Source organism: Salarias fasciatus, chromosome 14 (assembly GCF_902148845.1).
Source record: "Salarias fasciatus chromosome 14, fSalaFa1.1, whole genome shotgun sequence".
NCBI lineage: Eukaryota > Metazoa > Chordata > Actinopteri > Blenniiformes > Blenniidae > Salarias > Salarias fasciatus.
Window position 1 is genome coordinate 34,387,998 of NC_043758.1, and position 24,668 is coordinate 34,412,665.

At 45.3% G+C, this 24,668-nt stretch overlaps 1 protein-coding gene across 1 annotated transcript in view; it reads right to left on the reverse strand.

Moving 5' to 3' along the window:
* LOC115400308 (roundabout homolog 2) overlaps positions 1-16,896 on the reverse strand; it is a 74,449-nt gene extending 57,553 nt beyond the window's left edge. The window contains exons 1-2 of the mRNA XM_030108102.1: positions 16,770-16,896; positions 2,739-3,065 (exon numbers count right to left, since the gene is read on the reverse strand). Of these exons, the coding sequence (XP_029963962.1) occupies positions 2,739-3,065; positions 16,770-16,824 (382 nt within the window). The 5' untranslated portion in view covers positions 16,825-16,896. The remainder of the gene's footprint in view (positions 1-2,738; positions 3,066-16,769) is intronic.
* Between the last annotated feature and the right edge of the window lie 7,772 nt (positions 16,897-24,668).

Consider the following 24,668-nt stretch of genomic DNA (forward strand, 5'->3'; position numbering starts at 1 on the left):
CCAAGCTCCAGACTGGCTTCAGCAAACCTGAGACCTGATTTAGAACAACTAACAGGTTGGGTGGATAAATTAAGTATTGCGTAATACTATCAAAGTGAGAACTTAGATGTCTGTAAATTGATCAATGTGAATGTGTGTATGACTGTCTATGTATTTTCTCTTTGATGGACCAGGAAGTACCCTGATTTTCACTAATCTATGAGATTGGCTTCAGTCCCTCCGCATCACGATGTCGGACACTGGAGGATTGACAAATGAACACAACAATGCTACACATACACCAATAATGCTGCTGATGCACAGGATGACTCTCAGGTGACGTGGTGGTCGTCAATTCCAGCGTCACGGTCTGCTTATTAAAGTGTCAATCTGGCGATGGTCGTTTACTGTGAAAATAAGTCATACAACAAACTCACATCTTAGTTTCTCACATCAGACGTTTCAGCTTTCGGCTCAGATGGAAGGCGACATGTAAAGACAACTGGAATTCATGATTTAGAAGATCTCCGACAATCATTACATCAGCCACAAAGGAAACAATAGACAGATGGCTCAAAATAATGAGAAAGTACTTAAATCAACTGATGCCCTGCAGCTTCGGTTTTTTTGTGCACGAGGCCTTTTCTTAAAATGCTTGTGCACCTGTAGTTTGGACCAATTTTCTACTTAATCCTCTCAGAAAGACATTCAGATGTGGCATGTTTGCTGTTTTTGTGGTTCCTGTGGCGCTTTGGGTCAAACTAACAGTAAACAGCAGTTGCCGAGTTACAGCTACTCATTTTATTGTTTGCATTTAATCAGTCTTAGAGAGAAACTTTGACATTGATATGTGGAAAATAAGCTTTTTGCTCCTGTATTTTTTGTTCCTGCGCTTCTCTATAGCTGAGATTCGAAGCCAGAAAAGTTGCCACTTTATTGAGCTTGAGGTTTGAGGAGAGCTGGAGCCCCTCCCATGTGACACTGGGAGCAAGGCAGGGTGCGAACTGAACAAGTATCCAGCCCATCACAGAGCAAACAGACAGACAAGCACCCCGACGCCAGGCAGCCATTTCAAAAGAATCACTGACCTACACCTTTTTCTGCTATAAAGGAGTGGAAGCGCTTGACGTAAACCACAGAGATGACATGAATGGACGCCACTTATAGAGCACACTCTCACTTTTTTAACACTGTCAAATCACGGTGCAATCTTACAGGCTTTGTCACGCATTCACCCTCTCACGTGCACGCTGATGGCCGCCCTCCACAGCGTGATCCACCTCAAATGGCTGCAATTTCATGTTCCTGCAATAAGGACAGGACGAGTCGGTGGATCGAACCTCCCGCCTCGGGATTGGATGACAACCCACTTCATCAGGTGAATCAAAGCCGCTCATAACACCCAAACTCCGTGAGAGAGAAACACATGGAATCAAACCAGGGTCTCCTTGCTCTGTGGTCACAGAACTAGTGTTACGGATTGAGTTTTTTTTTTTTTTTTTTTTTTTTAATAAATAAAGAGCTAAATTAGGTGTGAACACCTCTGTTGTTGGATGTGTGAATATGTGAACTGATAAAGAAAATTAAGGTGTAAATGGGGAACCGTGGGAGTGAGCAGTGGGCGAGAGAGAGCTGAGAGTGAGAGAGCGATGAAGGAGCGAGGGGTGCAGTGGACTCCGGCTGGGTGCGGGGCACAAACCCGGAGGGGGCATCACACACGGAAACCATGCCTGCATGAAAACACACTAATGATATGCCAACACCTGTCAACCTGGATCTTATTCTGCTTTTCGGGAAACGCATGCTCGAAAGATGCAGTTCGGGGCATGAAGCACAAGCCTCCCACTGCTTTTCACTTCAACGGAAATCATCCCGGAGTCAGCCTGACTTTCTGAGTTTGACCCAAAGTCACTGTCAGGAAGCAGCTTCTTGTAAATCCCTGCAGTGAACAGCAGAGTCGAACACGTCTACTGTGACAAACAAAACAGCCTGACGTTCAAAAGTGTTCTTAGGGAAGAAAGAGGAAGCTCTCATTCCTTTTACGGTGCAGATTCCCAATGTTTATGATGAGTACGCCATTTATGCAAAAATCCTCTCTTGTGTACAGTAAAGCTGGGGTTGTAAAAGAAAGTCTAAGTGGACTGGACCTAAGTAGGAAAAGAAATGTTGTAATGATACTGAAAAAATACATGTTTACTTGATGTGAAGCACTGACCGCGTGCCAGCTGCTCCACTTACTATAGACAGGACGTATGGCATGAAATGAGAACAGACGTCCAGGAATTAAAAAAAAAGAAAAGAAAGCCTTACTGAGCTGTAATCATATTCATGTGCTTTATTTACATATTCATAGTTTGCTAAATTAGACGGCCAAGTATCACATGCCGAAAATATGTTTAAATGCACTGAGCTGAGTCTTCTGAAAGTGAAATTACACACACACACACACACACACACACACAAAGCCAAAGATAAAATGCCTCACTGTCAGGACTGAAGCCTAAAATTAGCAGAGGATCCACAGGACATTACTCTCCACCTACACCACCATCTTTCAGGGGTTGCTTCCCACAGTCCGCTTGTCTCACGTCATTATTTCTGAGCACAGCCAGCTCTCCAACGGGCCTCCTGAAAAAAAGCTGCCAGACGACGCCAAAGAGATCTAGGAAACGCCATTTGTTTACACACATCAAGATCTAATGGGACAAAAACACACACTTATTTTAAGCACAGCGATCAGGAATAACTCAAAGGCTTACTGGCCACTTCCAGGGAGGCGTTGCGGCTGATGGCCTCTCCCAGGTAGTTGCGGGCCACGCAGGTGTAGACGCCCTCGTCCGGCTTGCTGCGCCGGCCGTGCACGATGCGCAGGAAGAAGAGCGAGCCGCTGGGCAGCAGCATGCGGTGGGAGCGCGGGTCGTCCTTGTCCGTCTCCACCCGCTCGCCATCCTTGTACCACTCGATGCCGGGGGCGGGCCGGCCCTCCGCCTTGCAGTTGAGGGTGGCGGGCTCCCCCTTGGAGACGATCAGGTCCGAGGGGTCCTCCACGATCCGGGGCGAGCTGTCCTCAAAGCGTGCCCGGGACCCTGCGAAGACAGAGGAGATCAGCCAGTCTGACCACCCTTCAGGAGAACATATAATCTCTCCGAGAGAGGACAGACAACAGCAGAGCAGCGCCAGAGGAGGAAATATCTTCCATCACAGATGCCAGATACATTTGTGTGAAGCCAAGCATCAAATTATTGGTAATCTAACTTTGAAGGTTGACTCTCGATCCCAAATAAGACGCCACATTTCCTCATAACAACAACAACCTTCGCTTTCGGCTAAAAAAATAAAAATATAAAAAATTTGACTTCCATTTGCTCTTCTTCCATTTTGCAGACAGTAAAACACAGCCTACAGCGTGCGCAGAGTGCACAGTATTTTACCGAAGCCACCACCTGCTCCGAGGGAGCAATCACCCGTGTGATGTGGTAATGGTCAATCTCTGTGTCACTCAGGATTGTTGCAGGTGTAGCGATGATAGTTGGCGGGAAGCTGAGAATAAGACTTGCAAGATCTTTGCATTTACGGAGGGGGGGGGGGGGGGGGGGGGGGGAGAAAGACCCCGGTTGGGGAAAATGAGCGAGGCGGAGAGATATAGATAACTCCTAATCCCTCTCTCTGGGGATCCATTACAATGTTCGTTTGACTGTGAGGGAAAGGCACACTGCTTCAGGACCTCGAAGGTAAGCTTTTAGAGCACCACCAAATGTCTCTAACAATGTGTTACAGTTAGAGAAATGAATAATTCAAAATGCTGCTGCTTTTAGTTTGCTTCTGTGGAACAGATGGTCCTTTGCTTAAAAAAAAGAAAAAAAATTAAAAAGGAAAAGAAAATGAAATGGTCACTGTGCCACTGATTATCATGCCGCTCTGTCTGGGGCATTATTTCCCTCACATAATCTTGACCGCATGAAAATCCTCCATTATTATTGCAGAGGAGCAGTCAGGAGTAACCTGATGACACACATGCTGCTATTACATTTCACTTAAATCAGGGCCATTGGGATAAACCCTCCAGTTCTCAGCTGTAAGCAGATTTATGTCTTTCCGCGAGCTGATTTGAGCGGCGCAGGCCAGGAGTTGCCATCACGGCATAAACCTGAAGTAAACATCTAAAGAGTGATCCGCGGGCGCTCGGCTAAACACCCCTGGGTCGCCGGCCAGGACAGCAGAACACACTAATGCAGGGTGTGGATGAAAACACTCAGAGAGCCATTAAAACGCACTGCGGCGCCTTCATTTCCTGCCCCTTCAGAGTACAGTCCATCACATCTGTACACTTGGTGTGGCAGTGCAGGGAGCACATACGGACGTATTTTAGTGTTTGGACAGAGAGTATCTGGGCAGCCGTGCAGTCGAGTCCCGGTGCTGAACCACATTTTTCCAGCATGCAGAAGGATTTGGAGTCCCGGGCCGTGTAATACAGTTACATCACTCCCAGCTCCTTCCTCCTCACTGATAACCGGATTTTATCGCCCAAATAAATGCTGCCAGAGAGAGGAAGTTGACTGAGTTCTTCAACATTTCAGTGTTGCCTGTCGCAGAGTTTATATACTTGAAAATATAGATTCGACAGACTTAGAGGACATAAAACCCAACTTTGTATTATTAAAACCAAGGAACACATCCAGTGGGAATGGTCTTTTTTATTAATCATTTGACTGAAATTTCAATATTTTAAAATTATGACACACAAAGTGAAACAATCACACTTTTTTTTTAAAAAATTCTGCTCATGTAAATCAACAATACAGTATCTCAAAAGATCTCATCTTATTGAAAACTCATGGTTTTAATTGTTTTTTTAACCAGAGGTCATAATTATTACAATCAAAATATTTAAAATGCCTGAAGCTTCCTGATGTGTGGGAGGAAATATCTCACAAAACAACTACAGCAGCACAGCTGAAGTGAACCAACAGGAACCAGAAGATTATTCAGATTAATGATGTCCCCGAGTGATTATGATGATGACTGGGCAACGTAGAGAGGCCTTAAAGTAAGAACATTTTCTGTCAAGGGATAAATACGGATGGAAGACAAAGCCAGAGTAGACGTATTTGGATCAAAAATGTGTTTTCCACTCTGAGAGTGAGTTTGGGGCTTAAACTTAACAAAAGTTTTTGCTTTTCATGAAACTTATGAAAGAATTTACTCAAAATACCTGATTTTCATTTTTTTTATTCTCTGTTTTCAAAAAGAACGTGAACATATTAGTGGCAGGTTGTTGTGGCAGACAGTGACATCTAAAAAGAAAATGATTCAGTAAAATTTCAATTAGTTTATAATATGGTATAATGTATGGAGAGAATGAATAATGCAATGTAAAACGTCTTTGAGTGTCAAATAAAGCGCTACATAAAACCAATGCATTATTATTATTATTATTATTATTAATAATATATCTTCTTTTTGTTGCAGCATGCATTACTTTCTATGAGCCTTAGGCACCTGCAAATTTCTCCACTGAGAGATTCTATTCTATTCTATTCTATTCTATTCTATTCTATTCTATTCTATTCTATTCTATTCTATTCAAATCTGTTCTAATATATTTTCACTTCGGATCACTTGTCTAACCTCATTTCACTCTGTTTTTGGGCTCCTCCACCAGAATCCTGGGCGCTCAACTTTATTCAGGTTGGCATTCAGGGCGGTTTTCACAGGTTTTTTTTTTTTTTTTTTTTTTTTTTTTTTTGGGGGGCGGGAGGGGTGAAAACAGCTGGAAACAGCAGTGAGGGATACTGTAGGAAACTATGAGCACACTGGAGTTTACTGCAGTCGGGCGATAACCCCTCAGCAGACTTCTCCCTGAGAGCAACACCGATCACATTACACCTCCATTGTTTACGCCACAGAACACATCAATGCAGCTTTAATGTGATGCACCAGGCCCCTTTGGGACGTCACAGGCTTGGATGTGTAAAAATATTTCTATTTTCATTGTGTGGATGGATGCACATGAGGTCTCTTAAGCAGAGGAAATTGTCATCTCACTGCATTTTTTTTTTCTGATCTGGATTTTAAAACTCTCCACAGAAACTGGAAAATATTCTAAAATACAACATCTTATCTGAAATGGAAAATTGACCTGTCTATCGCTGAGCATTTTCATTGTTAAGTCTCATCCATCTGTTCAGGCAGACACACACACACACACCAATATTGAAGGCTGCCACGCAATATCTGCGACTTGAGGTTCAGTTTCTTGTCCAAGGATGCAAGGACAGGGCGAGACGGCCCACTCAGCCAGCTGAGCCACGGCTGCCTCACAGCAGACAAATAAGACTGCTTTCACTTACAGACTCATCTCAGTGGCGCTCACATCATCCTAACCACCCAATAAAGCTATTAATCTGCCATTAACAATGTCATTAATGATTAAGAAGCGGCCATTATAATCGTATTATTGTCCGTACTGCAGCTATAAACAAGGCTCTGTGTTTTCGTAACATTCAGCCGTCCTCGTACTTTTTGTGGCTCAATTGAAAAGCATGAATGTCACCATGAAGATTTGTTTTTTTTTCTTTTGTAATATATATTTATGTGACAAATCCGTATTTGAATAAGAGGAGAAATGCCTGGGTAAAATATTGAAATCCACTTTAACGCTCTCCGAGTATGCAGACACTTTCCAGCAGAACGATTGAAGTGCATTAGCAGAACGCCTTTGTTCACTCATATAGCCGCCACCGGAATTATTAATTAGGGTCAATGGACTCTCACCACAGCTCCAGCTATCACGCGGCTGAATCAATGCGGCTCCATGCTGATGTATTAAGGAGAAAATAGTCTTGCCTAAAAAGGAACGGCAAACAGCTGCAGGGGGCCAAAGTGACAAGCGGCAACCTGAGCCTGTGACAAGTGTGCAATCAGTGAAAAGTCTACGCCACTCTGAGCACGACAGCAACACAATTTCTGTGTGAGAAGGAATATTTTCACTGTAATGTTCGCTTCATGACAGGAAGATTGTGGTGCAGCGCTTGAAAGCACCTTTCAGCGAACAGAAACTCCGTCAGACCCGTTTGTGTCACGGAAAAATAAATGTCACGGGCGATAATGGGGACCTCTGCGAAGGTTTTTTTTTTTTTTTTTTGGTCGGATCATAAACGCTGCCCATTAGAGCCCACAGTGGATCTGCGGGGATATCCAAGTGCATATGGGAATTTAGAGTGTGACTACATTTGTGTGAAAAAAATTTAATCTGGGGCGTTCTGCTGTGAAATGACTTTCAAATTTACAAGGAACGGACGAGCAGGGAAGGGCAGCGGACGTCCACACTGAGGAGCTTCAGAGGAAATCACACAAACGCAGGAAGAAAGTACAAACTTTTCAGAAAGTCTGGTTCTCAAGGTGAGGGGCTGGCTTCTCATGGGGATCGCCAGGGGGTCTGGAGTGTGCAGATACACATTATACATATCAACTTTTGGGTAACACTTTATTTGAAGCCCCCCTGTATAACACATTATAAGTACATTTATAAAGTATTATAATGCCATTATAACACGTGTAGCTATAGTTATAAACATTCATAAATATTCACAATGCCAGGACCTAACCCTAACCCTAACCCTATGCTGTATAGTGCTGTAAAGTGAGTTATAAAGCATTGTGATCATGTATGTGTGTTTTTAACTACTTATAATGTGTTATACCGGGTGCTTAAAGTAAAGTGTTACCAACTTTTAGAAAACTGTCATAAAAGCTTTAGTGCAAAACCTGCATGATTGACTACAGCTTCTGGTGGTTTTGTATCAATCCAACTTATCATCTACTTGCCGTTGTTAACGTTTACAGCGTATTGCTCTTTGAACACGTGTGTGTGGTTTCACTATAAAAGTGAACAACAGCACCTACTACTGGCCCTACATGAAAACTACATTGTTTTCAAAACATTCTGCGTAAACACAAAACTTTTCTTTATCGAAAATGCAAGAACGAGGCATTTTCACTTGTTATCATCTAAATGGAGCATGAAAATCTTGTCTGTAAACAAAATATCACGCTCTCCATTTAGTGTGTTTGTCTATGGAAAATCAGGCATGTGGTCAAAAATCACATAATTTTTTTTTTATGAATTTATAATAGATGCTCGTAAAAATGTGATTCACTAACTCTGAAACCACTGATGTTGTTCAACATTAAATCTGTTTTTACTGCATTTTAAAATGTGATTCAGAAAGGCTCTGGCATTGAGATGGAGGAGAGGTATTTCCTCAACTGGCTCCCCACAGCTTTTCTTTGCTAACTTTATTAAAAGGCATTTTTGTACCTCAAACTTTGACTTTGTGATTGATCGCCTCTCATATTATTTTTTCTCTCTCCCACATTTACATTTATTTACTGTATTACTCTGATATGTTTGACAACTTTTGACATGCTCAAAGTCACATTTTCGTGGTGATGGGGGTTTCAGTGACCCCATACTGATACAGTTTTCAGCAGATCATTCCCGGGTGAATGTGCCCTGAATGCTCATTTAAACACCCCTGTATGCACATCGGTGTTAATCTCAATAAACGAACCACAACTAAAAGCACAGTCTATTTCAATGTGCAATCCAGTATGTGTTCAATCTTTGCTAAATCAGACTCCATTTATAAAAACCTGCTAGATTTCCAGAACCGTTACGCTTCACAACTGTTGAGATTTTCGGTAGCTGGGATGCAATGTGGTGAAGTCTCGGGGGGGGGGGGGGGGGGGGGGGCTCTCCACACACACACCACTTTTTAAACATGATAATAGCATTACAAGTTAGTCAACTGTGAGAACACTCTGTCTTCTTCTAATAGAAGTGTGCTAATTTGATCACATTGAGTTTCTTGCAAGGCACTGAAGGTAATATATATATATATATTGGTCCACATGTTGTGTGTTGACGTGTTTGTGCTCCAACAGGTGCGAGCATAAATGAATTCCCACAAAGCAACATCTGAGGTCAGAGGGCCATATAGCACCTGACCTTGGGCTGTAGCGGTTGGACATGCCTGGCTTAATCTGCTGCACAGCTTTCATTCATGTTCCAGGAACATACCAGCGGTAACATTGTCAATTTGCTGCACATTCGTATTCATGAAAGCCTTCAAGTGAAAGGAACTGGAGTTCTGCCAGAGTGCATCAAGTGGCTTCTCAGCAGCAAGTAAAACACAAAAACCAAGATTTTGCATCGAACAAATCCAGCTAGAAATGTTTAGCAAAAGAACTGTAGGAGATCTGGGCTCCACGGCGCCTGTGGTCCAGTGTTAAACAGTTTTTTTAAAAGACAAGACGGGGGGTAAAAAGTTCAATTCAACATGAGTATTGATTCAAGACCATCGCTCTGAATGTTACAAACAGAACATAATAGCTGTGGGCCCCCTGTCGTCCAAAACACACTGCATTTATGTGCAGACAAATCAATGAGCTCCTTTTAAACGTGTTAACTTCCACAAGCACGAGAGGCAAAACTGAGCCCAGATAAACCATAAGAGTGAATGGCAGGCAACCTTGAGCTGTCGCCCAATATGGAGGCCGCTCTGAGAATGAGACCGCGTCGACCTCGCGCAAGGTTATCACTCTCCGGTACGCTCTCAAGGCCGCGCCGAGCACAAATGAACATGTCGGAGCACGGCGCGTTTTCCAGGGGGGGAGCGAACCCAGTAAACTGAATTCTACTGCCCCGCTCATCTGATGACTGTTGAAGATGGCGCTTCCTCTTCTGACCGAGTGAAACGCGTCAGGGTGTTTATCTGCGGGATCAGTTCCTTCTTTTTCTTCTTTTTCATTTAAAGTTTGGAATTCTGTAAAAGTTGAATATGAATGACGTATTTTCAAAAGTCCTTTTAAGATACATTTCTTTCACTAAACTTATATATATATATATATATATACATATATACACATATATATGCATATAGAACATATTTTATCCCTAAAAAAGCTATGATTAATTTATTTAATTTTAAATGTAAAATTCTGCTTAAGTCCATCATTCTAAAGTTTCTTTTATATATTTATAAATTCATGTTCGGTGGAATGGTTCCGGGGTTTGGCCGCCTCCTGCTAAATACTCCTGAGAAAAGTTATTCACACTGGGAGGAAATTCAGCTAAAAACACTTCTGCAGTAAAACCTAGAATGAAAACTTCTGCTACAGTACATATTCTGGTCCAGAGAAGAGATGAATGAGTAAAAACTTGCTGTAACACTTTAAGCTCGGCACTTCAAGCTTGGGAGAAGTATGTGTCTTTAAAATGCTAAATGCTCCAGGAGAGACTGTCCAAAATGTGTTTTTTGAGCTTTTCCATGAAAAAGGGCAGCCTAATACAAACAAAAAATTATAACTGTTGATGGAAATTATAAACCAAACAAGTGAATAATGAGCTAAACTTGCAGAAAAGCTTTATTAAGCTTGTTGAATGTATGCATGTTCCCTCATGGTCATTCCCTTATTATTCACCTGTTATTGATCTGAGCCAATAACAGGCTTCCTCTCTCATTCAAGCAGCAGCGGCCTTGATGTTTGTGATTGTGTGTAGTTTGACCAGATATAACAACTTTTGCTTAAATTGGTTGTGCAGTGGGTTTTTAAAGATCTTATCAAAAACTGTAGTAAAAACTACACTCAGCCTAAACTGTGGAACGGACAAGTCACTAATGAGCTGAAACTTGCAGAAAAGCTTCATTAAGCTCGTTAAATAATGTGCAGTGTGTTTTAAAATCAAACCAGTGAACAAAAGCTGAGCAGAATGGAAAGCTGCACAACAGAACAGAAACTGACTTTGTCACTTTTTTGTTTTTTTGTTTTTTGTTTTCCCACACAATCGTCTCATAAGCAACTGGTGAAATATTCTGCCTTTTTTTATTGCAGCCAAATATTAGAAACCTCTCTTCTAATGACGCACACACGACTACAGCTAAGACAAACCAACATTGACAATAAAACCTTCCTGATAAACTCATGCAACATTAATATCTGTACAGCTGTTCTAGATCACATTAGATGATACAAGTGTACCTAATGAAGCAGCCCATGGGTCTATTTATATAATGTACACTCATCATGATTGTGGGAACTGTACATGAGGAATCATCTTTAATAAAGTGACTTAAAGTGATGATCCATGTACAGGAATCGTGCATCAGAAGGACTGGAGCCGATTCTTCCAGCAGATCCAGAATGAACTCATCAGCAGCTGATTGTGTGTATCATGATGATTAGATTGGAGTAATTGTAATGACTGCGTCTGATGTGCGAAAATCTCCCTCATTTGTTCACAAAGGAGGTGGGAAAAAAAAGTCCTGAGAAAAGCAAACAGCACGCAGTTAAATGAAAGCCCATTAGTGCCACACGCAGCTCTGACAGACAAGTTATTGCATCGGTCCTAATTGCAAACTCTGACACACTCCCACATGTTTGCTCACGGCGTCTCCTTCGTTTCTGCCTCATCTGGCAAACAGAGTGAGCGGGCTAAAAGCTGAGGGGGGGTCAGGACCACGGCTTCAAAACACTGTTGATTCAGGACATATCCGGCGTTTCATGGCTGCGGGCGCTGGCGTTACATAAGAGAGGAGGGGCGGGGGCAGATTAATTAGTATTTACAAATATTAACCCTGCATCCTCCCCGGAGGGGGCGAGCGCGCCGCTGTCACACGCCGATGTGTGAAAACAACAAAGCCGCAGCGGGGACATCCTGTTTGTCCTCAGAGCTGATGTCTTCTGTCCTGAAACCCACTCATGAACCTGAACAGATCGGAGCTCGCAGCTTTACATCTGCTGTAACGAACACCGACCTGCAGGAGCTCTCTCTCACACACACACACACACACACACACACACACACACACACACACACACACACACACACACACACACACCAAACTTTACTACACGTTAGACTGAGACGGCAGCAGAAGGCTGGCAGCTTGTCTGCGGGGCTGGTGGCTGTCTGCTGAGATTTACTTGCGTCGTTTTCAATTTCAATTCATTTACATACTTAAAAAGGCCACAAAAAAAAAAAAAAAACATTGGAGGAGCTCTTGTGACACCGCCAAGAAATCTCTGCGGGAGCATGATAACACAGCACACTAAATTTCAAAGCAACAAAATCAAGTTTGATCCTGATTTTTTTTTTGGTTTTTCCTTCCCAGGGTTTGGTTTGGGAGCAGCTCTGTCTGGGCGACCGCCCTCCTCGTCTGCTGTCTCATCTCTAAAGCATGACATCAGCCACTGTACCAGAAGTGGGACATCACCAACATCCGGCAACATGACTCAAGGCGGCGGCGGCGGCGGCGGTGGCACGTCACACGGCCAGCCAGCTCCCTCTCATCGAGCGGGGCCGGAGGAGGCTGCGGAAAGCCCGCCGGCCGCGTTTGTCACAAAGTAATGACCGCGGGGACGGAGTGGACACAAATCGCTGGCTCAGGATTGTTCAGCATTGATTAGTTCCACAGCAGGAACCGCAGCGGCCGACAATACAGCTCAAGATAACTGGAATTTCAATGAGACGTATGGAGAGTCCATTAATTGGGATTTGGCGTGTCGGTGCGTGAGTGGGCCGAGCCGCTCTGGTAGATTTCACGCAATTTGCCAGGCGGACTGTTGCTGCTGTTGTTTTCCTCACAATCAAACAGAGGTTTGGAGAAAACACGGACATGACCTCCATCACGTCCCTCAAAGCCAACACAGACCGGCTTATTGGCTGGATGCAACAACACAAACAACACAAAAAACACTCCGTAACAACATCGCTGCTTTTTAAACAAACGAATGGAAAACAGGAGAGCCAGGCAGCAAAATGATGCCGTAATGAGTCTCCAAAGTTTTACCTGAGAAGGTACTGAATGTTTTTTTTTTCACAAATTCTTAACATCAGGTTCAAGCTGATATCTGATCTACTAGTAATGTAGGTTAAAGTCTGTTATTTCTCAGAGATTCTGCTCCCTTTAAGCATATTTTCACAAACCTCATTAGCTTTGATGCTCATTGTATTTCAAAAGAAACTTTCACTGCTGCATTGCAGGATTCTCAGCTGTTTTGCCCTCGGTGGTTCAAGTGAAAACACAAAACTTTCATTGCGATTTTCATGTTCGTTCACAGGACAACGGTGATCAGAGGCACAGAAAACGCAAGTTTTTTTTTAAAACGCGCTGAATCTGTCTCCATAGAAACGGGGGGGAACCGATACTTTCTGAAAACACTGCTACTGGGCAGAACATTCATGATTCCCGGCTCATTTAGTTCCATATGAGAGATTTCATTACAACAACAGCAGCCACGTCCCAGCATGAAAATGTCAGAATTTTCAGTGTTTCAGCCACTGCTGTATAAACGGACATCGTTTTCAGAACATTACCATGTAGATGCGAGACTTTCCTGAAACAAAAACTCCAAAACGATGCGTTTTTGAAATGCTGAAGGGTAAGGAGGGCCTGAGTTTGACTCTCATTGCCTTACATCCAATCCTCATGATGCAAAGACAGCAGAGCAATTAAAACAGCAGTAAACTTACTGAAAATTTGTAATAACGACTTTTATTCGCCATTTTAACACATTACATCGTCATCCTGCAGGTCGGACTGATCCACACGGACACTGTGAGGCCCGTCTGCGTCCCGCCGTGTCGTGAACATGCACATCCGCTTATGGCAGAGTGTGCAGGGTGATGGAGGTGGGAGTGAGAGGAAATGCCCACTTCAGATTAATAGACGTAGGCAGATGGTGTGGGCGCTGAAAGGCACTTCTAATGCTGAGAGGCGGTGCCAATTTACCGTCATAAAACTGGTGCAAATGGAGAGAGGAGTCAAAGGGACCGAAGAGCTCAGAAACTCCCGCTTGTCATTGATGAAAGTGTGAAATCCAGCTCCACTTACAAAACCACCGCAGTTCGACATGAGCTGATCTCATTTCAGATAAAATCCCAGTAACTATAATTGTTTGCCTGATAAGACGTTGCAAAATAGAAAGAGAGGCAATGTATTTGATTCCACAAACTTTCCAGACGGCAGTGACGAAGGGGTCATTTTTATCGCGGCCGTAGCACGGAGGATCAGTGTTCGCCTCTGCAGAGCTTTATAGCTTTATTACGCTCATTGTTTTGGTTTTACGACCCACAACTTTAATGATTCGGTTCACTGTCACTGCCCTCTAAAGTCCTGCTGTTTGGAGCCTGCCCCTGCACAAATTAGCAGGAAGATAATGTCAGCAGATAAGTTTTTAGGAGAGCAGGAGTTGGTGGAGACCAAACAGAAAATAAAAGAAGGTAAATATTAGACCACATGAGAGATTTTCAGCCCATTTCTTGCCATTATTTTGCACTATAATAATATATGGAGCATACTGTAGAAACAAGCAGATATTTCTCAGTGATCTCTTGCTTGTTAAACCGCCGTGTGTAAAAAGAAATGGACGAGAAGATAAATAAACACACCAGGAAAGGCGGGGAGAGTCTGCAACACGATGCTAATGCTGTGAACAGAGCTTCTGTATTTTGTAGGCAATACGCTCTCATGCAGTTTAAAAAAAAATCTGCTGGAACGTCAATGTTAAAAAAAAGTCCTGTTTATTTTCAGTGTTTTTCATGAGAATACATTAAACTGAGGCTTATCGAGGACGGATGCATTTAAATCCTGCAGTATTAGCTAACCACTCAGTTTCCTTTTTTTTTTTCTTTACTGCTTTTATTGGTCTGTTGCGTGAAAATATGAATATATTAAAGAGATGGACTGTATGTTCAATCTGGCCTGTATGAACCCCGCTCCCTTCATCCAGTGTCAGCTGGTCAGGTTCTCTCCCTGGACTCCAGTCTGCAGGAAGCGGGTTCAGGAGATGGATGAATGGATGTATATGTTGTAAATAAGCGCGCGCGCGCGTGTGTGTGTGTGTGTGTGTGTGTGTGTGTGTGAGTTCAATGTATTACTATGTATCCGTGGAAGTTCTTTTTATAAAGTCAGCTACTCATGTTTCCGCTTCTGTGCTCATTTTCCTTCAAAGTTTTTCCGATCTGCAGCCGCTCACTTCCAGTGGTCATTCTTGGTATTGCAAAAGAATTATTGTCTATAAACTGATATTTTCTGAGATTTTTCACAGCTTCAAACAGAGTTGCTTCCTTTCTTTTTTCCATCAAGCCCATGGCTCTCAAACACACACTGTTCCCAGCATTTCTTTATTCTTCAAAAATCTATTTTCAGTGTTTTGTTCATCGTCTTTGTAAAACATCAACATGACCACTGAGCCTGATGTTCAATACATTCATTCACTCAACAAACCAGCAGTCAGAGGTGCTGCAGGACTGAAACCTCCAGGAGAATGGAGACCTGTGTGCACGTCTGCATCCTCCTCACCGGCGGTCTGGATCCTGTCTGCAGCCTCACCTACCTGTGACATTGAGCCAAATTCAGGAACTCCGATCACCAGAGCGACTAACACATAAACACACCAACAGCTTACACCCAATCAAAGTCTATTCAGACATGGAGAACAACACCAAGGAATCATTAATACGGCCTAGACCAAAAAACTGGCCAGCCAGAAGGATCAATGTGGTCAAAAAATGACAAAGAAACAAATCGGTTGAAATGTTTCATATGAAGCATCTGACAATTTGTCCGCTGTAGCAGCCATAATGCAACACTGAGACCTGAGTGAATGATGCAGGATTGCAAGACAATGAAATAGCATTAGCATTAACCCCAAACTGTGAAGACAAACATGCAGGATTTTACCAAAATTAGCCAGAAAAGAGTCACTGAGGCAGGGAGGAGCTCACATCTTTTGACAAATTTGCCAAATGGAGCAAGAAATTAAGTCATTTGTTGTGTTCTGGAGGGCAAGAAAGCAAAAATGAGCCACAAGTGTGAAGTTAAGTCATTTCTTATGTGCCACATAAAAATCAATGAGCAATTATGAGCCACAAGTGTAGGAAGGGATATTCAGACATGTGACTGTATTTCACCAGCAGGCATCCTTCAAATGGGATGATGTGGGAAATGTTATTTTTCCAGGTTTCTAAACACAGATTTCTTCTTATGGTAACCTCTTTTGTATTAAAGCCAACAGTTTTTGTTTTCCATATTTTTGGATGAGATGAAACTGGGCTGTGTGTCCCCTGGATCCTTTAACCTAAAGCATCTTTTGAGCCCTTTTTTAAATAACATTTACCAATTCCTGTCTTGACATTGAAAAATTCAGTAACACTTGACTCTTCTCAATCAGGCTGTACACAGGATTTAATTTCCTTTAAGACAGATATGCACAAAACAAGCAGCACTCTCCTGAATTGTTTCTCTGAGCCAGGCTTTTTTTTGTCATTTGGATTAAGCAAATTCGAGCTGATATTGGAGCAGTGGTCAAAATATATAATCCCTTTTGTCAAATGTAATCAAAGGCGAGCTTTTATAGGCATTTTTGGTGGGGACGGTGTCAGCTGTGGTGAAACTGACAGCTGAATAGCTTCACTTTTTCCCAGCTCCCTCCCGATGTGGTCACCTCTGAGAAAATGTCAGTGTCGCTGTCTTTCACCCGTGATATTTAAACACTACGAATGAATCCATGTCTGACATTTTACCCAATATATATATATTTTTTTTTTTCTATGGAGATGGATGGTTAAAACACATTGATTTCCATCCATCTGGAGACGAGAGGAGTGAAGCGCTCCATGAGGGAGGTGCGGGATCGCGCCATATGGGTGTAGAGACGCACAGGGACGAAAACAAGCAGGCGGACTGGAGACGCGCGCACGCGAACAAGGAGGAGGAATTTACCTGAAGCGGCGGCGATGAATGGGAGAACCGAGAGAAGTAAATTTCCAAAGTTCATCTCCTCCGCTCTCCCGGTGCCCAGATCCTCCGGAGTGTGCACAGCCCGTGCGCGGCGCGCTCAGAGGCTCTCTGTGAAGAACCTCCAGCTGAAGCTGTTCGCGGGCTCAGATCTCAGCCCGGATATTTCAAGCGACTTAAAACGCCCTGAAAAAAACTTTGATGTGACTCTCAGAGAGCCGCGAGAGCAGCTGGGAGGAGAGGAGGCAGCAGCAGCAGCAGCACCGCCCCGGAGGAGAAGCCACTGAACTCAGCATCACTTCCCCGCGCCCGCATCGCGCCGCGCGCACACTTTCCGAGATGCTGCGAACGGAAACAAAACTCAAAGAAAAAAAAAAGGGGAGAGAAAAATTAAAAAAAAAGAGAAGGAGGTTAAGTATATTTGGGGTCCTGAATAAGCCAGTCCCCGTCTCCCTCCGGTCCGGCCGCGCGCAGCGTCAGTTGGAGCGGATGTGAAGCGACGCACATGCCGAGCTGCGCACCCAGCTCTCCGCAACAAATCCTCCCGACCCAGCCTCCACGAGCCGCTGTTTTAAAGAGACACGCGCGACATCTGCGCTCCTCCAGCCACAGCGCGCGCGCACACACACACACACACACACACACACACACACACACACACACACACACACACACACACACACACACACACACACACACACACACAGAGTTGCTGATCCCCGTTATAAATGGGGAGTTATTTGGAGGTGAAGGTCAGGGAGCTGTGCTGTGTGTGTGGGGTATCCCACCCTTGTGCTCAATTATTTTTACAGCAGGGGGGATAAGACTGTGATTCAAGCTACTTCGCCAGCGGACTGGATGAAACACCTGAAATGAATGTATCGTCCAAAATTTCAGAGAACAAGGTGGGTGAAGCATCGGGACTGGAGCTCATCATGCAGCCAACAAAATATAAATGGGACACTTTTGGTTTTTCTCCCTTGGCTCATGAGTTGAACTAGCTCCAAGACTTTTTCTGTTCAAACATGTTTATTTCTGTCAAAAAGACAGTCCAGGTCGAAATGTCAGCCAGGACTTTCTGTATTGAGTTTGCATGTTCTCTCCATATTTGCATGGTTTTGCTCCAGGTCTACTCTGTTTTATTCCACAGTCAAAAAAATATGCATGTGTAATATGTGAGTGTGTGTGGTCGTTTGCCCTGTGACGGACTGGAGACGTGCCCTGCGTGCATCCTGCCCTCACCCCGGAGACCCTACACGGGGTTAAGCAGCATCGGAGATGGACGGCAGGATATTTGATATTTGGATCATCCTCGGTGTAGTTGTTCATGCTTCTGCTTCGGAGTGCGGAGGTCGTGGGTTAAATATTGGGCTTTGTGGGTGAAGTTAGCTGCTCTCTCATAAACAGTAGTGTGAGGGAAATGGCTGTCCAGTGTATTCATGCAGCAGCATTCAGGTAATTGACATTTCTTTACAGAGAAAATAAATATTTCAAGGTGATTAAGATTATGAAAAACATTAAAGCAATTATAGAGAAGTGTGAATGTGTGTGTGTGTGTGTGTGTGTGTGTGTGTGTGTGTGTGTGTGTGTGTGTGTGTGTGTGAGTGTGTGTGTGTGTTAGGTGTCTCTCTCTTTGCTCACTCAACACCTATGAGCAACATAAAGTCACAGGTTGGAGGAACAGGTTGCTCTGATTAGGATTTTTAAAGATGGAAATGTTTGGCATAGCCTTTTAGTTTTAAGCACATATCACACTCTGGTTCATTCTACAACAGATTGACGGACCGATCATAAGGCTTTGACTTACAGGTCGACATAACTGGAGCCAGAACGTCGTCTTGATATTTCTCTACTTCATACTTATATGTTTCATCATATCTGAATAACTTTTCCCTTTAAATTAATGTCTGAAAACTGTGAAAGCTACTGTGCTTAAATCTGCCGAAATATTTACAAAATGCTGTAAACCATGTCAGACAGGAGCACAAATGCTAACATATCTCAGAGAGGGGAGCCAAACACTCCAAGCTCAGAGTGAAAGCTCAGTTTAATGAGAACACACACCTCAGCAGCAGCAGCGGGGGTTCAGGACACCGGTGATCAGTCAGTGATGCGGAGGTCCAAGAGGGATGATCCAGAACTCACAGCAGGGGGTCGAGTCCTGGCTGGTAACAGTTGAGGTGAAATAAGGTTTGCAGATGAGAGAAGTCTGGCATGAAAGTCAAGGCTGGGAATATAGACGAAGTCTGAAGTGCAACACGAATCCAAAACAAAGCGAAGAATGACCTGGAGACATAAAGATGTAAAAACATTTCAGGAGCAGATTGAAGACCTGAGGGCAAAGTGACCTGAAGGCTTCACCGCAGACAGTCCTACATTTCAAGACATTATTCAGAAATGAAGACTTCATGCAGAGTTTAGAAGGTAACGTCAGCAAACCGTCTGTGAAACAGAGACTGAACTTGACTGAGAATGCCTGGATCTTATAACCGCTCTCCACTTCTGTCTTGTCGGTCTCCTGTGATTTGTCTGTGCTGCACTTTATGTGATGAGATTTTCGGTTGCTCCCAGATATCTTCGCTCACGTTGTGTGTTTCCCCCCCAAGTCGACTCGCATCTTGAGTTTCCGCGGTCTATTTTGAGTAGTTGCCCACACATTGTATGAAAAGGTTGGCTGGAAGGACGCGGGTGTGTGAGTTTCTGCATACATTGGTGGTGTGAAGTGACAGAAAGCAGAGAGCTTTTCACATGTCCGGCTGCCGAGCCTTTTTCTCTCCACAGTGACGGGTGATGATCGAACTCCTGCGTGAAGCAAATATGTGATTTTGTGCTTCATAAATAAATGTGACACGCAGTCTCTGATAACAGCCATTGTTCCGTCATCATCGCTGCAGCAGCCTCTGCTCAGCTGCAATCACTTCCTCACTGTTGCTCCTGCTGCTGCTAATGGAGCGTCCACTCTGCGTGTGGACGCGTCCTCGTCACTCCTCGCGGCCGCCGTCCCGCTGTTCGGCATCCCTGCCCTGATTTTGCGCTGATTTATTCAGCAGCTGCTATTTCACACCCACTCCTGCACAATCTGGCCGGGCCGCAGCCCGTGGCGCTCGACCCGGCCCTCCCAGGGGAGGATCGGCCTCCCCTCCTCCAGCACAGACCAGGCCGGCTCCGCGGTGCCGTTGTTTCTCGCCCCTCCTCTTCATTGTGGCCATGTCAGGCTGTGAGGGTCCAACATGATGGAGGGTGACTTCAGGACGGCCGGACGCCTGCTCCCTTTGTCCCCTTCAATAGGACTGGAAATTGAGCAACAGAAGAGGAGTCCAGATGTCTGTTGCGAGGTGGGACACAAGGAGGGCCCCACAATGGCTTCAATCTCAGTTTCAGCTGAAGTGTGGACCTTATTAAAGGGTGTAATGGCTAAAAAGACATAAAATAGAAGCATTTGAACAGGAGGGTGGCTTGAGTCTGGTGGGTGTCAGATGGAAATGGTGGTCATATAAACACCAGGAAAGCTATCAGAAAACATAAAATCTCTCATTTCTTTGATATTGGTAGGTCTGCCTGGTTATATCTCCGGCTCTCTGTGTGTGTGTTGTTTTGAACATGCAAGGACAGCATGAAATGCATTTTATTAATTCATATTTTTTGTTATGTCCTTGTTCCAAATGAGATCCAAAGAGCACTTCACTTCATTCATGGCACCAATCTAAGAGCCACTTAATGTCTTAATTAAGGGTTTTCTCCCGGTCTCAGATACGTCGGACAGTATGATTCGAGGCGGTATGGCGTCGGGAAAGAGAAAAGGCAGCCCCACTCCACGGAGCAGGTACTCTTGAGTAGTTCCTTGCATTTGTATGGATATTTTAAAAATGATTGAAGGATCTTTATCAGCCGATGTTGCTGGAGTCAGTTAAAGAGAAGTTCAGCGTCCTCAGCCGTGACAGCTCCCATAATGAAACAGTACTGTATTCTAGTGACGACAGTTCAGCGCTACGTCTGTATTAGTTTTCTGTCCCCTGGTTAGTTTTCTCCAGCTGATGGCCACCTTTAGTCTCAGCAGGCTCGGTGTCGGTGATTAAAGCAGACATCCTTTGTTCTCTCGCGTCCAGATCTGTCTCTGGCAGTGAATCCATCATCTCCACCGGAGCTCGACCATTTTCAAAAAGTTGTGTTTTCATCTGAGCACCGTACTGGTGACGAGCGCGCAGAAGCAGCGAGACGAGCGCGCAGAAGCAGCGAGACGAGCGCGCAGTTTACGAGTGGCGATCCGGTAGCGGTGAACCAGGAGCGGCGAGGCAGCACGAAGGCGGCACGGTTACACCGGTAGTGAACCCGGGCACCAGGGACAGAGGTACGTGCCCGTGGGTACCGGTGTGTGAGGCCGTGCCGCCAGCCCAACATGGCCGCAGCGTTGTACCGCGGACCTCACCTGCACCCCCTGGTCGTGAAGGCGGACAGGATCGTCTCCGACCTGAGGGAGGACATCCGCCGGCTGTCGGAGGAGCTCAGGGAAAAAGACGATCTGCTGGAGCAGGCCCGGACGCTGGCCGAGGGACAATCCATGCTCATCTCCTCTTTCATGAACACCACCATCGCTCCAGCTCCCTGGGCTCCCTCCTGCTCTACTCCGGACCATCGGGGCTCCTGGGCGGAGGTGGTAGTGCGGGGCCGCAAGCCTAAGCCCACCGCAGCTTCGCCTCCACTACCCCTCTCGAATCGCTTCCACGCCCTGGAGCAGTACGACGACAGCCCGGCGGGTGGTGAGGGTCCGCGGCCCGCTGCGGCCGCTGCTGTTCCCGCGTCCTCTGGCGGGTCCGCCGCTCGCCGCCACGATTCCCCGGAAGCCACGCTGCCAGACACCACCAGGCACCGCCGTCGCTCCGCCACTGCTTCGGATTATTTCACCCCGGCCCCGGAGACGGATTTATCCCTCGCAGTCCTGGCCCACTCCACCTCGACCCCGGAGAAGGAGCTCCCCGCCGCGGCTCCGGATCACTCCACCAAGGCCCGGCCCGACTCCACCTCGGCCCCGGAGAAGGAGCTCCCCGCCGCAGCACTAAATCACTCCGCCGCGGCCCTGGAGCCGGACCGCTCCCAGCCGGTCCCGGAGCGGCGGCGATCGCCCCGGTCCGCGGCCTCCGCTGCCCGCCTGAGGATGATCAGGGAGGCGGTGAGGAGGCATTCCGGGAGCCACCACCACCACCGCGGGGAGAACCGGGACCACCACTCCGGGGAGAACCGGGACCGGATCCAGGACCAGGGTCAGGACCACCGCTCCAGCAGCGAGGTTGCTGCCGGCGGCCCCGCTACACCGGCAGAGCGCTCCCCAGCCCCGGACATCGTCGCCCCGCAGCCGCCCCCGCCCCGCCCCCTTTTTTCCCCCACATCTCTCCTGGTTGGGGACAGTAGCATCAGGAATATTCGCTTTTTTAACGCTATCACGCGGTGTATTCCTGGTGCTACTGTCCCCACGATCCTCCACGATCTCCCGGAGCTCCTGCAGTCCCTCCCCTCCACTGTCCGCCGGGTCATCGTTCACGTCGGCACTAACGACACGGCCCGGCGGCAGTCGGAGGTCACCAAGCAGGATTTTAAAAACCTTTTTAACCTGTTGGAGAGCTGTGGAAGGTCGGTTTTTATCTCTGGACCTTTGCCGACCTTCTCCAGGGGCGCTGAGCGCTTCTCCAGACTGCTCGGCCTCAACACCTGGCTTCAGCGCTCCTGCTCAGCCTCCAACTTTTATTTCATTGACAATTTTAACCTTTTCTGGAACCGCCCAGCTTTTTATCATCAGGACGGACTTCACCCGAGCACGCTGGGCAGCTCCATTTTAGCAGGTAACATTCAGCACACAGTCCACACATCCCCCACTGACTGACTACCTGCAAGCCCCCCCCCATCCACCACACGCCACACACACCCCTCACACACCTTCACTGCCCCCGGACACACCACACACCATCCACAGCATCCCAGTTATCATCTCCTCCAGACACCACATCCCTCGGACTGTTTTTAAACGAGAAAGGACTCTTTTAACAGTGAAACTTCACGAGAGCGCACATTCAGCCCGCCCACCACCATTAACATGGCCCTGCTGAATGTGCGCTCTCTCTTAAACAAATCTTTTATTATTAATGATCTTATTTTAGATAATAATTTAGACAGTCTGCTTTTAACTGAGACATGGCTTGGTACTGATGCACCTGTTATCCTCACTGAGGCTTCCCCACCAAGTTTTAGCTTTTTATATTCAACCAGACAGGGTAAGAGGGGTGGAGGGACTGCTTCCATTTTAAAAACCTCATTTAGTGCGTGTACAGTGGTTTTTAACAGTTTTAGCTCCTTTGAGCACCATGCCTTTGTTTTTACCAGTCCCCCAATCCTGTGTTTAACTGTGTACAGACCCCCTCAGTACTCTAGTCTTTTTATTAGTGAATTTTCAGAACTTTTAACAATAATTCATTCTAAATATAACAGAATTTTAATAACTGGTGATTTTAACTTACATGTTGACGACATCTCGGACTCTATGTCCAGAGACTTTTTAAATCTTTTAAACTGTTTAGATTTTAAACAGCATGTCGCACAGCCAACTCACAACAGAGGACACACTCTGGACCTGGTTATAACCCACGGTCTGTCCATCAGTGTGTCCTCTGTTGTTGACCTGGCTGTGTCTGACCACTACTGTGTGTTTTTTAACATCACCAGTTTTAACCAGCAGGAAGCCCCGGTGAGAACAGTGAGGAAACGCTACCTTACCTCTGAAGTGGCTGCAGATTTTATAGAGATTTTACAGAGCACTCCTGCAGTGATTTTACCTGCACCCTGTGATTTTATCGTTGACAATTTTAACAGTAAACTCAAGTCCAGTCTGGACTCAGTCGCTCCACTTTTAACCAAAACTATCAAGGGTCATTCCAAACCCCCGTGGAGGAAAAACGATGCAATCACCAAACTAAAAAGAAACTGCAGGAGTGCTGAAAGAAGGTGGAGAAAATCCAAGTTGACGGTACATCACGACATTCTACGTCAACAACTCAAAATTTACAATAATGCAGTTAAACAGGCCCAAACTTCCCACTTCTCTCAACTTATTTCAGACAATAAAGACAACCCCCGGTTCCTCTTCTCCACCTTCAACATTTTAACTGGCACTAATTTTAATAAAGCTTTTAAGGAGCCAACAGACGCTCTCTGTGAAGACTTTGCAGACCACTTCAGAACTAAAATCATGGACATCAGGTCCAGTCTTTTACCCCAACAGGTTTTATCAGTGAACACAGCTGAACCGTTGTCCATGCCTGAGGAAACACTGGACAGTTTTGACCTGGTTGACGCGAGGACTCTTGGTCGAGTTTTCTCCCAAGTAAAATCAACAACCTGCCTTTTAGATCCCATTCCCACACCACTTTTTAAATCACTTTATGGACTCCTTGAGGAACAGATTTTAAATATCATGAACTGCTCTCTTCAGATGGGCGTCTTCCCCACTGCCTTTAAAACGGCGGTGGTGAAGCCCCTTCTGAAGAAGAGCAATTTAGACCCCGATGTTCTTAATAACTACAGACCAGTATCCAACTTACCATTTTTAAGTAAAGTTTTAGAAAGACTGGTTTTTAACCAAGTCAATGACTTTTTAATGATTAATAACATTTTAGAAAGACATCAGTCTGGTTTTAGAGTGAACCACAGTACCGAGACGGCCCTTTTAAAGATTTTAAATGACATCAGGTGGAATTTAGATAATAAAAAACTCACAGTGTTGGTTCTACTGGACCTGAGTGCTGCATTTGATACAGTAGACCACCACATTTTAATAAATAGACTGAGTCACCTGGTGGGCCTCTCTGGTACTGTTCTTAACTGGTTCAGTTCTTATCT